The sequence below is a fragment of the Phyllostomus hastatus genome, unplaced genomic scaffold, assembly GCF_019186645.2.
Source record: "Phyllostomus hastatus isolate PE091 unplaced genomic scaffold, TTU_PhHast_1.1 phas_scaffold_501, whole genome shotgun sequence".
Classification (NCBI taxonomy): Eukaryota; Metazoa; Chordata; class Mammalia; order Chiroptera; family Phyllostomidae; genus Phyllostomus; species Phyllostomus hastatus.
This window is the reverse complement of record NW_025334033.1, coordinates 17585896-17604483: the sequence shown is the minus strand read 5'-3', so window position 1 is coordinate 17604483 and position 18588 is coordinate 17585896. Positions and strand designations below refer to the sequence as shown.

General features: G+C 34.4%; 1 protein-coding gene across 3 annotated transcripts in view; it reads left to right on the top strand.

Annotated features, from left to right (window-relative positions):
* Positions 1-18588, top strand: part of DMXL2 (Dmx like 2) — a 136473-nt gene that overhangs the window by 56897 nt on the left and 60988 nt on the right. For all 3 annotated transcript variants that reach the window (XM_045822404.1, XM_045822403.1, XM_045822405.1), the window contains exons 10-16: positions 1500-1733; positions 2229-2500; positions 3117-3813; positions 4162-4283; positions 10772-10861; positions 12945-13062; positions 14777-14896. In XM_045822404.1, coding sequence (XP_045678360.1) covers positions 1500-1733; positions 2229-2500; positions 3117-3813; positions 4162-4283; positions 10772-10861; positions 12945-13062; positions 14777-14896 — 1653 coding nt within the window. The remainder of the gene's footprint in view (positions 1-1499; positions 1734-2228; positions 2501-3116; positions 3814-4161; positions 4284-10771; positions 10862-12944; positions 13063-14776; positions 14897-18588) is intronic.

Sequence of the window (18588 nt, the reverse complement as noted above, 5' to 3'; positions counted from 1 at the left end):
GTTGTCACCAACATTATCCTTTGTCCCTAACCATTTTACAGCGTTACATAAATATTTCAAAATGTGTCTTCTAACAATACAGGAGTTGCCTCCTTAACTGTAGTACTGTTATCACATGCAAGGAACATGGATAAAATAATGTAATCTAACACATAGTTTATATTAAAGTATAGGTTCTTTTTTATGCATTTGACTTTCATTTCTCTTTAAACTCCTCTACTCAAGAATAGTCCCTCTTTCTCAGTTGTCAAAAATCATCTCTTAGGCTCAAAAAATCACCCCTAAGTTATCTTTCAGAATGTCTTGCAGTCTGAATATTTGATTTAGGTTAAACATTTTTAACAAGAATCTTACATAGGTCATAGGGGATGTACAGGTTTATAGGGTTAACTTATAAGTCCTCTTATATATGGTTTCTTTTTTCACTTTAGTCTGGAAACCAGGACTGCCATCCAAGAGTTGGAAAGAAAGAACAATCTTGAGCTTTATTTAACACTGATATTTATTAATAGAACACTATTAGAGTAGTATGTGCATTTTATCTTTAGGTTTTCACTTCTTTTTACAGGGGACAATGTTTTGTTTTTCCTTTCTGTTGAATAGAGTATGTATACTATACACTAGGATTAAGGAGATTAATGTTTCTGAGTTATATTATTTCACATGAGCTAATCTATTTCATGAATTTCAGTTATCCCAGATGGAGAAAACCTGCTATTCTTAAAAGTTTGCGCCTAGGTCCTGTGTTCTTTCTCATCATTTATGTTCTCCCACATTTATAGGAAAGTTTCAAATAATCAGAATAGTTGGAAGAATAGTACAGTGAACACTCAGTTCCTCCACTGTGATTCAACCATTGCAGTCATTTTACCACAGTTGCTTTATTCTCTGTGTGTGTACACACATACACATTTGTGTGTGTGTGCATGTGTACTCACATGTGTATGTGGGCATTGTGTGTAAAATTTTGTCTAAATTTTTTCAGAGTGACACACATCATGTTATACTGTTATATGTAAGTGATACATATTACTCTTATATACTGTAGCAGGTATTACCTAAGAGTAAGGAAATTCTGTTATATAATCACAACATCATTATTATACTTAAGAAAATTAGAATTCCATAATCTCTAATATTCAGTTTATACTTAAATTTAAATTTCTCCAGGTATCTCAAAATGTATTTTGTAATTGCTTTTCTGTTTAGCTTTCTGTTCCCCTGTGCCCAAGCCAGGATTCAATAAAGGTTTGTGCATTGGGTGTATTTGGTTTTAAACTAGTAATTTAACTCCATGTAAGTCTATGTCATTAATTCTTAATTTTATATTTATCATTAAAATCAGTTAAAGTTTTTACAGATCTTGCTAGAGTTATGTTTACTTGTTGTTTAGCACTTTTTCTGTGTAAGTATAGAATTGGTCTTTATAAGCACCTGTAATATTGTTAAAGACATTAAAATTTCATATTGAAACTTATGATTTTTTTTTGTTTTCACAGATATTCCAAATGCCTTGGTGGGCACTGTGTTTAACATTGATGATGGAAATGGGGGCTTTGTAGTTCATTGGTTAAACAACAAGGAATTTCATTTTACATCATCTACTGAAATATTTATGCAGCAGTTACGAAAACTTTCCGAAAAGCAGCTAGAGCATGAAAGCGATGATAGAGAAGATGAGGAGCGTTCACAGGAAGAAAGAGAGAGGGGTTTACATATGAAACTAGACCATGGTTAGTATCTTGCACTCAGGTTTTTCTTTTTTTCAAGGTAACAAGTTTTCGTAGTGCCACTTTCAGTTTGTAATCTTTCCTTCCTACTCTCCTTCCTCTTGACTTTCTGATTTATTCTGCAAATACTTACTGACCATCTACTGAAAGCCATCTGTCATTTAACTCTAAGTGCTTTGTTATAAAGTATTGCTTTGAATAATGTATTACTTTGGAAACCATATCCTGTATGGGGGAATGGGTTTTGCTAATGGTAATAATGATAGTGTGAATTAAATTTTGATTTTATCCAAAAGTAAGAACTATAGTAACTTTAAGTTCAAACCAGAAAATAGTTTTCTTTTTTATTTTTCTTGACTATAAATTAGAAAAGGAATTTATAGTTTCTAAAGGCAGTATGCTGTTTATTTACAGTCTAGTATGTAAATGAATTTTTATAGTATTATTGGTATGTGCTAATAAATTTGTATGTATTGATACATTTATTTTCTGATTCAGAGTTATCCCTGGACAGAGAATCTGAGGCAGGTACAGGATCGTCAGAACATGAAGATGGAGAACGAGAGGGAAGTCCTAGAACCTGTTCTCGACCTAGTGCACCAATGCCACTGCCGACTGTCCTGCTTGACCGGAAGATTGAAATGCTGCTGACTGAGTGGAATAAGAATCCTGACATGCTTTTTACTATACACCCTGTAGATGGTACCTTTCTAGTGTGGCACATAAAATATTTGGATGAATATAATCCTGGAATATTTAGACAAGTCCAGGTATATTTTATTAATAAAGCAATTAGTAGTTATATATTTATAAAAGGAAGCAGATAATATGCAGATTTAGAAGGTTTCCAGAATTACTCAATGGTTTTGTTTTTGATAAGAAACTGAGAAGAGGACACTTATATTGCTACCAAAATTTGTGATCAATGACCACAAATTTTACAAACCTGTTTAATTCCAAGTAAGATGAATTTGAACTGTGATAACTGAATATTTCAATATAGGTGTTTTGATATTTTTTGAAATATTTAAACTAAGAAACTACCCTAAAAATGTGATTCAGGATAAGCCCCCCTTCCCCCACCTCCTGAGTTTATTAACTGAATATAGCTAGCTTTATCTGTTATCTTTTTGAATTTTAGATTTGTGGTTGTGGTCATTTATATGTGTAGGCAAGGCATTTGAACGTTTATTTCTTTAGTCTTCTCTTACACTGTGACTAGTGATATAATACATAAATACTGGAAATGGATTAGACCATAAAAGTTTGAAAATGATACTGTTTGATAGGAAGCTGAGATTTGGCATTTTGAAAATAAAAGTATTTTTGGAATACTTTTTTGAGAGAGACACTGCTTACACTGAATCATATAATTGTGTTTTTCAGGTTTCTTTTTCTTCTCGGATTCCTGTTGCATTTCCTTCTGGTGATGCAAGCTCTCTTAGTAAAAATATCATGATGTATGCCTGTGTGAATGCTACAAAAGAGTATCACCCTGCTCCGTTACACCAGGAGATGGTGGCCATAGGCAGTCCTCACAGACCACAGCCACACTGCAGATCGCACAGCACAAATGTGAACATTCTCGCTCCCACAGTGATGATGGTCTCTAAACATATAGATGGGTCTCTAAACCAGTGGGCAGTCACTTTTGCTGATAAGTCTGCCTTTACCAATGTTCTAACTGTGTCTCACAAATTTAGATACTGTGGTCATCGATTTCACCTCAATGACCTGGCATGTCATTCAGTTTTACCACTGTTACTGACATCATCTCATCATAATGCTTTATTGACTCCTGAATCAGATTGTCAGTGGGACTCAGTCAATACATTAAGTAAATTAATGGATCCTGTGAAACATATAAAAGGTTCCTCGAAACAACCTCTTAGGAATGCAGCCACACGCACATTTCATGACCCAAATGCAATCTACAGTGAACTTATCCTATGGCGTGTAGACCCAATAGGACCTTTGTCATACACTGGGGGAGTATCAGAATTGGCTCGAATCAACTCCTTACACACTTCAGCCTTCTCTAATGTAGCTTGGCTTCCAACTCTTATTCCCAGCTATTGTCTTGGTAAGTTCATTTTAACTGTGAACTTAATGTAACCTTTAAACTATTATTTGTCACCCACAAAATTATTTATATTTGTCATTATTAGAAGGATTTTACATAAGTATTCAGAATGTAGGCACCAGATTTATGTTTAGAATTTCAAGATACCTGTTTTTAATCTTTTTCCTCATAATGTATTTTCTGTTGCAGTTTTTTTGCTAATAAATTTGTATCCATTTATTATGTCTGTTTAATTACAATTCTTGACCATGAATATGCCTAAAAAGAACAGTGTGAATATTTGTTTCTTGTACTTTAACCAATAGTAAAAATAAACTACATTATAATGCAAAATGTTTACTTTTTCAGGTACATATTGTAATTCTGCAAGTGCTTGTTTTGTTGCTTCTGATGGCAAAAATCTTAGACTCTATCAAGCTGTGGTAGATGCAAGGAAATTACTAGATGAACTGTCAGATCCAGAATCTTCAGTAAGTATTTACTAACTTTTATTAATATAACTAAGCTGATAAAGAATTCTCCTTTACTTCGTCTAAGGTCTATGTTAGTTGGTGGTTAGGGAGTGGGCATGTGTTCTGGGCTCTGTGTGACAAATTTATTTTTTTAAATTTGTGTCTGAAGCACATGAATCAGAATTATAGTTTACATAACACACATACATTTTACATTTAAAGAAAAATTTTTCTTTTTCTAAAAGACAACAATTTCTTCTGGACATTTTTTACTTTCTAGTTTGATTCTGTTAATCTTTCTTTGCTCAAAAAAAGATTTTAAGGAAGCTTTACCAAGGTCTGCGCTTAGGTTAGAACACTTGAACTTTTCTGAGCTTGATTCATTATTTAAAAAAATGTTATGGGTAGAATATATTATCAGTGGGAAGCAGTATCTCACTTTGGTAGTTCCATATCTGAACTGGAAGTTAAGTATATTATTAGTTAATATTCAGATTTGAATAGTGAAGTTTTTATTTATCATTTTATTTACCTAAAAACATGCCTCTTTATAAAACAACTGTTCTAATAAAGATCTTGTCAATATTGAAAACCAAAGATTGTTTTTAAATGTCTGCTTTGTGCCTCTTGGTGTGCAGGGGATACAGAGTATAAGTTTAAGTATCTGCCCTTAAGGAGCTTTTAATTTAGTTGAGGAGAGAAATTTTTAATAAGAGGTTAAATAACAGTTTAAGACAGAAGAAGAGATGTCTGAGGATGGTTTGTAATAAATTTTCAAATAGATGGAACTGGAATTATTTCATAAGTTAGAGGCTAGAGATATCAGTTTAGGGTAGGCATAGAAGTCTTTGTTAAGGACAGTATTTGGGTTTGTTTGTGATGGATGGGTAAGATTTAGAAAGACACATTCTTTGTCTTTGCCTAAGTGAGAGTGAAAGACAAATTCTTTGACTTGGCCCTGAAAGTAAGTGTGGATATAGGGAAATGCATGTATAAATAAGGTTTATTCCAGAAACCAGTGGGAAAACCAGTTGTACTAGAGCCAGCGGTTTGTCACAGAGAAAGTCTAGCAGACTTTCTGATGAGTTGGAAGATACTTGAAAGATCACCTAGTCAAACCAGCTGTCTGATGGTGATTCCCCTCTACCACATTCCTGCCCATCTGTCACCTGGCTTCCAAATGGGACATTCAACTCTAAAGGCATCTCATTCTGTCTTTGAAGTGCCCTCACTATTATGTCAAAATTACATTTGTATTCCTTAAATTTTATTTGTTAGCCCTAGTTCCATTTAGAGTAAGTCTAATATTCCTTACATATGAGAGCACCTCAGATATTGGAAGACAACCCTTGTACCCTTGAATTTCTGTTTTTTTGTCTGACCTTGGTTAGATTTCTTCTTAGCAGATTTCAGTTTGTCTATACTCTGGGCCTTGTAAAATCACTAGAATATAGCAGTATTATAACCTCTTTCATTAGATACTACAATGTTTTGGCAGTCACATCATTTTTTTTTAAGGGAGAGGATAAGGGAGGGAATGGAGCATTGATGTGAGAAACATTGATCAGTTGCCTCTTGGCACTCGCCCTGATCGGGACTGAACCTGCAACCGCCCTGATCGGGACTGAACCTGCAACCGAGGTGTGTGCCCTGAATGGGCATCAAACCAGTGACGTTGCGCTTTGCAGAACAATGCCCCACCCACTGACCCACACCTATCAGGGCTCACCACATTTTTTGTATGTAATTGATTCATATTGAGCTGACTCTTAAATATCCCGAAGGTTTTCTTTTTCTTTTTTGACCAGTAAGCCATTCTATGTTTGTGTATTTGAGTTTGAGGCCCGAATGTAGGCCTGTTTCCTCTGGTACATTTCATTTTGCTAGGCTCAACCTAACAATGCAACTTTTTAGTATATGTTTGAATCCAGATTCTGATATTTGTCACTGTTGAATGACTTACAGGGCCAGCCTGTTTTAATGAATGTTGTGTCTGCATCTTTACCCAAGTCAGTTATTACTGTATAAACAGGACAGGCATGAAAGAAAGTGTCCAGTAGTGTACATTTGAAAATTTTCTCCATTTTTATTGTCTGGGATATTGTCTGGAGGATTTCCATGAGGCAGCCTGTTATGTACTTTGCTAAAACAAAATATACCCTGTCTACTAAATCTTCTACAGTGAAAAAAGGAAGTCAGATATGTGTGCTGTGATTGTTTTAATAGTAGGTGATTGTATGTAACCCGATCTCTTCTGATGACTAAACATTGTACTAAATAGACATCAAGCATTTTTTGTTTTCCTTTTTGAAAATTGGAACATTTGCCTGTTTTTAGTCTTTTGGCTTTGACATTCTCCATGATTTTTCAGAAAACATCCTCTCTTGTTCATTGATCCCATTTGCGAAAGTTCCCTAACCTGGTCACTATTTTTCCAGAAAATATAAATTCATTTGGAGCAGTTAGACATGTTCTTGGGATTTCTTTATTTACCTTGGTGTTTTACTTCCACCTTACTAATGTACTTTCTTTCTTAAACCTTCCATTTTTTAAAAACATTAAGAAGTGATACTTATTCACTGTAGAAAACTTTTGGTTCTTTCTACTTTTGCAAGCTAAATTCTTGAAATAGAAGATCAGAGACAATTGGACTTTTTTAATATTAAACTATCAGCCTCTGTTAATAATCTTATCTTTTCCTTTATCTCTATACTCTGAAAATAATAATTCATTCAATGTCTTAAGTTTTAAATAAGCTTTTAATTTTAGAATAGTTTTGGATTTACAGAAAAGTAACAAATATAGTAGAGTTCCCAGAATACCCCACAGCCAGCTTCCCCTATTGTAAACATTTTTCCAGGATACATTTGTCACAACTAAGAAGCCGTAATTGATATGATACCAATAATTAACTCCAGACATTATTAAGACCTAACTGATTTTTCCGCTAATGCCCTTTATGTGTTCCAGGATCTTATCCAAAAAAACACATTATGCTTAGTCATCATGTCTCCTTAGTTTTCTCTGATCTGTAAAAGTTTCATCAGTTTTCTTGCTCATGACTTTGACAGTTTTGAGTAGCACTGGTTACACATTTTGTAGAATTTTCTCTCGATTTGGGTTTGTCTGCTATTTTTGTCATGGTTAGGCTGTATTTATGAGTTCTGGGGAATACTACAGATATGCTGTACCCTTCTTACCACGTTATATGATAGGTACATGCTATCAACATGAATTATCTCTGATGATATTAACCTTGATCATTGTGCCAAAGTAGTGTTTGCCAGGTTTTTCCACAATAAAGTTAATTTCCTGCTCCCTACCCTTTCATGCTCTATGCTTTGGAAATTGTTGTGCCACTATGCACAGCCCACACTGAATAGAAGAGGGGGAATTAGGCTCCACCTCTGGTGGGGGCATAAACTTTTAATCTCATTATCTCTATAATCAGGTTTAAGTCTACTGTCTGGCCTTTTTTTTTGCCCCTGTATGCCCGCATCTGTATTTTTCCCCTTCTTTTTTTGTCTCTTTTTGAATATAGTATTATGCCTCTGTTTTATACCCATATAGGTTTATTAAACTACACACTTTGTTTATGTTTTTAGAAGTTTGTCTAGGGTTTATAGTATTCATCTTTAACTTATCATAATTTATTTTCAGATAATAATATATCACTTCATATGTAATTTAAACACCTTACACTATCCTTTCATTAACTCTATCTCCTTCTTATGTAGTTTTTAGCATACAAGTCTTAGACCTAGTTTTTTAAAACAATTTTAAGTGGTACTGTATTTTTTATTTTAGTGTGCATTTGTTCATTGTCAGAATGTAGAAATATAATTGATTTTTGTATGTTTATGTTCAATTCTGCAACTTTGCTGAACTCACATATTAGTTGTAGTGTTTTTTCTTGTGGATTTCTTGGGACGTTCTACATAGACAATCATATGTAAATAGGAACAGTTTTATTTCTTCCTTTCCAATCCTTATGCCTTTTATTTCTATTTCTTAATTTATTGCACTGACTAGACTTTCCAGCACTGTGTTGAATAATAGTGGTGAGAATGGACGTCTTTGTCTTGTTCCTGATTTTAGAGGGGAAGCATTCAGTCTTTCACCATCAATATAAATTTAACTGTAGGTTTTTTGTAGAGGCTCTTTATCAAATTGAGGAAGTTCAGTTCTGTTTTTTTTCTTTTTGATTAAGCATTGAATTTTCTTAAATGCGTTTTCTGTATCACTTGGTATGATTTATGATTTTTTCTTTAGTTTTCACATGGTGAATACATTAATTGATTTTCAAATATTGAGCCGGCCTTGCATTTCTGACACACACACTACTTGGTCATGGTGTATAATTCTTTCTATATATTGCTCAGTTCTATTTGCTAATATTTGTTGTGCCTATATTCATGAAGGATATTGGTCTCCAGTTGTCTTATTTTTGTACAGTATTCTTGTCTGGTTTTGGGATCAGGTTAATACTATTTCATAAAATGAATTGAGAAGTGTTCCCTCATCTGTTTTCTGGAAGAAATTATATGTAATAGGCATTAATTCTTTAAATGTTTAATGGAATTCCCCAGTGAAACTGTCTAGTTTAGAGATTTCTTTTTTTGGGAGTTTTAAAATTATGACTCAGTTTCTTTAATTGGGCTTTCCATAGGGCTATTCAAATGACCTATTTCACAATCATGAGTTGTAGCAGTTAGTATTTTTGAATAATTGGTCCCTTTTACCTAAGTTACCAAATTTATGCAGATAAAATTTACATAGTATGCCTTTATTAACATTTTGGTGTTTGCAGGGTCTGTAGTGATACCCACTATTTCATTCCTAATACCAGTAATTAGTGTCTTTTGTCTTATCTTAATCTGTCTTAGATGAGGAAACTCTTATTTCCAAGACAGAAGAAACACAGGTTCCTATTTGATATTGTATTGTTGTGTAATAATGTCAGTTCAGTCATAATAAGTAGTACTTGGAACCTAAATTGTAATTGTTATACCATCAATATTTGTCACAGCAGGGAAATTGGTGAAAAAAAGAAACAATTAAGGGGAAGTGTCCTAACCCCTTTGTCTGGAGAATGTAGTCACAAAGCCAACAGTTGATAATCATGGCTTTCTTTTTCTACCCCCAAATCCTATGTTCCCTTATGCTTTTTTTTTAAGTCCCTTGGGTGTTTTGTTGTTTTTTCCATTTTAAACCTGGTGGAGGGGCCTAGACATTCCCAGGGGATCCAGGTTCTTTGAGGTCCTGTCTTTTTTGAGTTGCTTCTGTTTCTGATCAATTTTAAAAATAGGTTACAGGAATACCAAGAATTTCTTGAGTTTCAGACACAGTCTTTCTTGTCCTCATTTTGTAGTAGTGAACCAGGATCAATCACCCTGACCAGCCACTCTTCTCTGCATGTTGGTTAAATAGCTTGAGTTCAGAATAGTCAGGGGCCAGTCTCATCTTTCAGTATAATGGACCTCTGACCATGCTCCCTGATAGAAATACTTGGTCTTTTTTTAGAGCCCAAGATTGTGGGGACAGGAATAAAAAATTCTGTAGGTGGGTTATTCGGGGTTACTTCCACCTCTGTCCTTTGGCTTGGAGGAAATGGCATCTTTTGATCACTGGTTTAAGACATATACCTGCAGCATGGAGGATAGCACCCCAACACAGAGGGTATTATTCCCCACCTGGTGCTGTAATTTCAGTAGGCATTCTGTTCTGTTAGGCCAGCTGCTTCCAGGTGAAAAGCCACTTGATTAAGCCCAAGCCAGTTTTGTAGGGTTAGACCTAGTGCCATACTTCTTCCACATGGGCTGAAAATACAGTGAGTGAGGTATTCACCTCGGGTAAAAATCTCACAGGAGTGCCAAAAAAGTAATCAAGATAAATACTATTTTAATGCAGCCTTTTAGACAGTCAAAATTAAAGCAAAAAGTCCATGATGAACAAAATGCCAACATTTTAAATACAGTATCTAACAGTATCATGATGAACTGTGTCAGATTCTGAGGCAAAAGGAAGAATGTTTATCCTGTAATCATGTTTCTGTATTTTTTAATGGTTAATTTTTACCTAGAACATTAAAGTAGTTGAAAAGTATTGCAAGTTGAAAGTAAGTATATTAAAACTGACAACATTATTTTAAGTTTAAATATTTATACCAAAACCAGAATTCATTATAATTTTTACTTTTTTGGTATTATTGAAAGCAAACTCTTGAGAAATTTTATCACAATGTCTGTCTTGGAGCTTTAAGGTTGCAAATTGAAGAAGACGTTAAAAGGTTTATGTAAGCACTATTGATTTTTCTAACTGCTTAGTTAATTTTAAAAAATGATAATAAGACTGCATGTAACAAGTTGAAGTATTTCTTTGACTATTTGAATTGTTACTGTCAATCAGTTAATTTAAAGGGACCTTTAATGTGTGTGGTGCTGTATCATATTGATAGTAGATTCATAAACTGTTGATTATTAATATTTTGTGTTTTTTATTTACAGAAACTTATTGGAGAAGTATTTAATATTGTGAGCCAACAGTCTACTGCTCGACCTGGCTGCATTATTGAACTTGATGCAATAACCAACCAAGTAAAAACATGCTCGTGAATTGGTGATATTAATATACTTTATCACAGTGTTTTATATTTCATTCTCAAAATAATCTCTTGTTTTGGTACTAAATACAGTAGCAAACTTCTCTTAATTCTCATAGTGAAAAATCTAATGATTTAGGAATTCTTCTCCAGTTGAATTGTATCTGTGGTCATATTTTCTTGTTTAAAGATTATCTGCTTCAGTTGGGGAAGCCATGAAGTAAGATACAGTACTGCTGCATAGATGCTTGTTTGTGGTTTCTCCTTTATTATTACTCAGTTCAGCTCAGTACAGGGTGACTTCGTCTTTAGGGTGTTAGCGTTGTTAGGCTGAGTATTAGATATTTCTATGAGGTCCATTAAAACACAGATGAAAATAAGGTCAAAATATACATTTACTTTCTAGCCACAGGTCTTTTGTGTGGCCAGTGTTCTTCCCCAGCTGCCACTGAGGAAGTGGGGACCCTTCTCCCTGTAGGTAGTTTGTAAGTTCATTCTAGCTGTCAGGATATTTGTTTCTTTAGGATCATGTTTATGAATTAAGAGATAGAACTAATATAGTCATACTAAATATTAAAAAAAGATCACCTTGATGAGCAAGTTACTCATATTTTCAAGCAAGGGGTTGAAGAAAGAGCCAGTCATATTTAGAAACAACTGTAGGGTTATGTCATTTTTTTTTACCATGGTGCCTTGCACATTTTGAGGGAAAAATATAGTAATTTTCACCAATGTAGAGAAATTATCACTTCAGTTCTTGGCAACAGATCTGTGGATGCTAGACTCAAATTACTAATGCCTCCTAGGAAGTCCTCAACTTTTCTGTCCCTTAGTACAATGCCTTTTTTACACATTCACTGTGTGATTCCTTTTTCTATTCCATGGGGTATGGTAGGAGAGTGGGTTGCCTTCATTTCCACAGATGTCTTAATCTTTAATGGAGTGGTTATTAAATTCATCCCCCACTTTAGCCCATTCTTTACTCTTTACCACAGGATGTTAATGCGGCATATTAAATATTGTGAATTGATGATAGTCACTAGCATTCTGCTTTTCACTTCATACTTGCTCACAATTTTTCCCACCTAGTACTGGCTAGCTTTAACACATGGGCTGGTAAACTGGAAGCACTGATAAATAACTTAAGCTTTTTATAAATGATAAACTTTAAAAGTTACTCTAGGTTTGTGCCCAATCTACTGTATGATATTATTTCTATATCTATGAAGACAGCACTCTTTTCTTTTTCTTTCCTTTTTTCCCCACTTACTCTTTTTCTCTGGGCAAGGGACCTTTTACACTACAATATAAAAAGATTTTTTTTCATATTTCTACCTTGCAATCTATGGGGCGGCTATCTAATTATCTTGGCACACTTCCATAATAGGCTTTTGTTTGGATTTAGCCTTTCCTTGATTTTCTGTTCATTTTTTTGTGATTCTAAGTCACCATTTGTGATTGTCTTTATTATTCTCTAGTCTAAAAACATGATTATGTAGCATAGCAGCTCACAGTGATGCTTCATCCATCTTTCTAGAAACTATAGTTACCTGTGAGTACATTTCTCCAGAGATGTACCATCCTCACTGGCTGTTTTAGGGTTCCCTATAATTCCCACCAGACAGATTTATTGGGAGTATGTACTGTACTTTGAGAACTTTCTGGTTTTATTTTGAAGGAATTATGAAAACCAAAGGAATCCTATACTAGTGTGCCTTACATGGTTAGCTTTGCCTTTTCTAGCCAGGCATGAGACCCAGTACTTAAGAGCTCAGACTAGTATTGTTTACTTAACTGTGTTTTGTTTTTATTTTTTGAGAAACAAATCTGTTGGTTTGTTTTTATTAGAATTCCTCATCTTTGCTATTGGTTTTAGCATCTTTGAAAGTATTTTCTCTGCCCAGGTAATTCTAATGTTTTTTCTTTTTCTGTTGCTTTTTTCCCTCTTCAATTAGTAGATCAAGAGTAGAATTTGTTAGAGAGATTTATTTCTTCTGCATTAGTGTTCTTGGGGTGGAGGTATGTGGGAGATAAAGAATTTCTAAAATTAAAAACTTCATTTTTTTTCATATTTGTAGTGTGGTTCAAATACACAATTGCTTCACGTGTTTCAAGAAGACTTTATTATAGGATATAGACCACATAAGGAAGATTTGGAGAAAAAGGAAACAGAAGTATTTTTTCAGCCATCACAAGGTACTTTTAAAAAATAGTCTGAGTTTACTTACCTTAATATTAAAAAAAAGAGCTTCAGAAAGTTTTTCGAGTATAGATCTTTATAACACAAGTCATCATTCTCGTAATTTTTAGCAAATATACCAGTTCTTTCAGAATTACTTGTTTGTAGATTTGGAGGGCATGTGATTGAAATTACATTTTGAAAGACAGTTTCATTGGCAACATAGACCTCTGTTAAGAAATATTATTTATAGTACTACTCAGCTATAAAGAAAAGAAGGAAATCCTACCCCTTGTGACAGCATGAATAAGCCAGTCAGAGAAAAGACAGTCTCATATGAATTCACTCATATGTGGAATCTAATGTACAAAATAAACCAAACAAACAAAATAGAAACAGACTCATAGATACAGAGAACAGACCGACAGCTGTCAGAGGAGAGTGAGGTTGTGGGCACAACTAGATGTTCTAGGCTCATCTTGTAGATATCCTTTATAAGAATGGAGTCATTGAGCCCTGACTGGTGTAGCTCAGTGGATTGAACATGGGCCTGTGGACCAAGGGGTTGCAGGTTTGATTCCCAGTCAGGGCACGTGCTTGGTTTACGGGCCAGGTCCCCAGTAGGGGGTACATGAGAGGCAACCACACATTGATGTTTCTTTCCCTCTCTTTCTCCTTTCCTTCCCCTCTCTCTAAAAATAAGTAAATAAAATCTTAAAAAAAAAAAAGAATGGAGTCATTGCTCCAAACTGTTTCTTTCAGTGGGGAATGGGATTTGGAGACCACAGTCTGGGCCCAAGCACTGCTCATTGCCACTGAGTTGTCATTGTGGATTTTCACTGTTAAGGAAACTTTTGTTGTCCTGTGTAGATATCATTCTCATATATGAAGAGTACAATTTACATACATGACTAATAGGGAAAATTATGTCCTTAAATAAATTTGTCTTTTCATAAAAGAAATGCATAAAATTTCTAAGAAGTCTTTTCTGCTCTATTACCACTGCCTCTCCCCCATGAATTTTTTAAAAAAATATTTTTGTTTTCCTGTGAGTACATTTCTCCAGAGATGTACCATCCTCACTGGCTGTTTTAGGGTTCCCTATAATTCCCACCAGACAGATTTATTGGGAGTATGTACTGTACTTTGAGAACCTTTAGGTTCCTCATAAGGAAAATAAGATAGATGTTAATGCATTTTTCCTTTTAATTGCTAATTTTTCAAATAAGAAGTTAATGCCCAGATACACAAAGGGGTGTCCAGTGAGACTGGCTTGACTCTTGTACTGTCCCTCCCTCTCTTGCTCTCTGTATGTCTGTCTTTCCTGTCTTTCTCTTCCTTTCTGTCCTTCTCTGTCTTCTTCTTCTTCTTTTCCTTTTTTTCTTGTGTGCCCTCTCCTCCTCATTTGGTATTTTTGTGAATTAAAAAAATATATATATAAATGTTTTTTAATAGATTGTATTCATTTTTATTCTCTGATGCTCATATTGACCCATCTTTGGCCATTAGGTGTCCCTTCATGCTGGCTTTTATATACTTTTGACGTAGCCCCATTGGTCTTTGATAGCCACCTGACTTTTGGCACAAAAATTATATAAAACTACTTCCAAATGTCTATTCTTCCCTTTCCCTCCCAACTTTTAAACATATTAAGAGATGTTTTTAAAAAGTGTCTTTTCTTTTAACCCTACAGGAACATTAACTTAAATATTATTTTCCTTTGAACAATAGGCTATCGCCCACCACCATTTTCAGAAAAGTTTTTTCTAGTAGTAATTGAAAAGGACAGCAATAATTACTCTATTCTCCATATGTGGCACCTTCATCTTAAATCTGTACAGCCATGTTTAGGTAAGTAATTTTTATGTAGTGATATTGTGAAATTTTACATTATTGAATATGTTTTAGGTTACTTAATTCTTTAAAATGAAGATCTAATGAACTCTAAGTTGGGGAATCAAAATATGTATATGCCAGACTTTTAATTAACAATGTCATAAATAATTAATGAAACAGATTAATCTGAAAAACACTATGGATACATTAGACATTAAAAAACTCACAAAAGCTTGATTTACTTATTTTTTCCATCAGTACTTAAATGTTTATTATGATTGTTTTAGATACTGTGTCTATAAGTCAGTTTTGTTATAGAATTAATACCTACTTTTCTGTTGATTAATACATAATGCCTTCAGATACAGTGTATATTAGCTTTTGTATCACTAAGAGAAGCAGATTTGCTATTTAGAACAATATAGTCGAACATCTGAATTGACGTTCATAAGTAGAACTGTTTTGGTAGCACATTGGGAACTGCAACACTGATAAAAAAAATACTTCAGCCATGCTTTTGCTATACATATATATTAATCCCTTAACAAAGTAGAAAATCTATTGGATGAAGCAAAGGAATTGATCATAGATGTTACTTTCTGAGAGATAATTCTTAAAATGAAGAAATCCATAGATAGCTGTATCAAACTGAATTTCCTTTAAACTACTTAACTCAAAATATTTGAGTTAGTACAATACTTGATTCTTATAATTATATAATTTAACTGATTTTATACACGTTAAACATTACATGAACTAATCATATATATATATATATTTTCTCTTTGTAATCCAAATTATTACAAAATTGTGTAAGTAGCAGTTCTAACTGGGCCATGAACTGGCGTTAGCAAAACCAAATGATTTGATAGAACATTTTACCTATGGCTAGTAGAACCTAATCATCATCTTCTTTTTTTTTAAAGATTTTATTTATTTAATTTTTAGAGAGGAAAGGGAGGGAGAAAGAGAGAGAGAGAAACATCAGTGTGCGGTTGCTGGGGGCTGTGGCCTGCAACCCAGGCATGTACCCTGACTGGGAATCGAACCTGCGACACTTTGGTTCGCAGCCTGCACTCAATCCACTGAGCTACGCCAGCCAGGGAACCTAATCTTCTTGAGGCAGCAGGAATCCAACAATTATTTCAAAGCCTTTGGAGTTAATTCTTGGCATTACATGTTGTTTCACAGAAATGCAAGAGGAGAGGGATCTAAAAGCAGCTCGTCCGGAAGAGAACTCTTAACTCAGCAGAGAATATAGTATTCTCTAGAGTTGAGCACAGAGCTGAGAATGCTTCTGAAAAGATTAATAGAGGTAGTAGCAGATCTTTGTGGTAGGACAGGAGTCCTGTGATACCTTCTGTCCCCAGTGCTGATGAGTGAAGTGTCCCACTGCTGTTTTCCTAAGGCCAGGCTGCTATAGAGTTGCTTGCTCACCCTGTTTGTGACAATAGTATATGATCTCTAACAATAAGATTTCAATAGAGTCAAACAAATAATATGCTCTTTTCAACAATGACAGAAGCACCTATCTTTTTGTTCTAACATTTGAGGCAGATTTAACATAGTGTATATTGCTATTTATAGCTAATACTTGAGTTTATCAGTGTGTTTACAGTTCTGGCAGAGTTTCAAATCATAGGTTTAAATTTAGATGGGGAAGGAACATGTTGAGTGACTTCTAGGTGTGCCAGGCATTGAGATAAGGTGCATTATATATGTGATGTAGATACTATCCACCCTTTACTAATGGAACAATATTAAATAACTTGACTAAGTCCTGCCTCTAGCTTGTCACAAAACCAAGTTTCAAAATCATATCTCTGGCTCTAAAGCCTTTGCTTTTTTTCTGCTCTTATTTTCTTTTTTAGCATGACATATATATCAGAAAATTGCCTGTTTTACAGGGAGAGAAGTGTAGTTCAATCTTTATTTCTGATGAGGTAATAATAGCCAGAGATGGTGAAGTGTGTTGCCTAACACACTAGATAAGGAAACATGTCTACTTAGTGATGGAGCCAGGAGTAGTGCTTCTGTCTTTTGACTGCCTATTCAAGTTTGTAGTCTCGTTCCATTTTACAAAAAAAGTTTTCATATTTCTTCTGGAGTGATCTGCCATTATAAAATAGAGTGACATGTTTAACTTCCACCAACAGCAAAAGGGGATTGATTATTGTCTCTTTGGCATTTTGGAACTTCTTTAAATGTTAAATAAGATGTTAATAAGACCTCATCCTTGCCTTTGGTGAATTCATAGTTGAAGGTGGAGAGATAGGCACACAAATCAGTAAACAGAACACATAATATCCCTCACATGTAGCAGAAGCACAGGTAACTGAATCTGCTTAGAGATGTACATTTCACTTTCGTGTGAAAGGTTGAAACTCTTTGGAAGAACATCAGAGTCAGTGTTCCTTACAAAGCCAGTAGACTAATACTATCTTGAATTTGATTAGAACTTTCATTTTTTTGTATTTGTTCTTGAAATCATTATATTAGCACTTAATATTCAACAGGCTGGTATTTTAGTATCTTCTTTGCCACTACTGACTATGTGATCTAAAATCATTAAGCTTTCCAAGTTTAAATTTCTTTATCCATTAAGTGGGACAGTACCTTGTTATTCTCAAACTTTGACTCATGACTTACCTGTTTTAGCAACACCTGGGCTGCTTATTAATGTAGATTTCTAGGATATACCCCAAAATAACTGAATCAATGTCTCTGTGGTTAGGTCCAGGAACCTCTATATTAGTAAGTTCCTCAAGGTTTTGTATGTTTTAAATGTTGAAAACATTGGACTGTATAACTTAAGGTTTTTTTTTCTAGTTTTTTAAAAATTATTTTTTATTGATTATGCTATTGCAGTTGTCCTGAATTTTCCTTCTTTGTCCTCCTCCATCCCCATCCCCTCAGGTAATCATCCCACCATTGTTTATGCCCATGGGTCATGCATATAAGTTCTTTGACTGCTCAGTCCCTATACTGTACTTTACATCCCCATGGCTATTCTGTAGCTACCTATTTGTACTTCTTAATCCCCTTGCCTCTTCACTCATTCCCCTACACCCTTTCCCATCTGGCAACCATCAAAGTGCTCTCTGTACCCATGATTCTGTCTCTGTTCTTCTTGTTTGCTTACTTTGTTTTTAAGACTCAATTATTGATAGATATATATTTATTGCCATTTTATTATTTATAGTTTGGTCTTCTTTTTCTTAAATAAGTCCCTTTAACATTTTATATGATAATGGTTTGGTGATGATAAACTCTTTTGTTTTTTTCTTGTCTGGGAAGCTCTTTATCTGCTCTTTGGTTCTAAATGATAGCTTTATTGGGTACAACAGTCTTGGCTGTAGGTCCCTGCTTTTCATGACTTTGAATATTTCTTGCCAGTCCCTTCTAGACTGCAAAGTTTCTTTTGAGAAATCAGCAGACAGTCTTAAGGGAGCTTGCCTGGAGGTAGTAACTAACTTCTTTTTTCTTGCTGCATTTAAGATTCTCTCTTTATCTTTAACCTTTGGCATTTGAATTATGTTGTGTCTTGGAGTGGGGATCTTTGCATCCATCTTGTTTGGGACTCTCTGTGCTTCCTGGACTTGCATGTCTATGTCCTTCACAAAATTAGGGAAATTTTCTTTCATTATTTTTTGAAATAGATTTCCAATTTCTTGTTTTTTCTCTTCTTCTTCTGGCACCCCTATGAT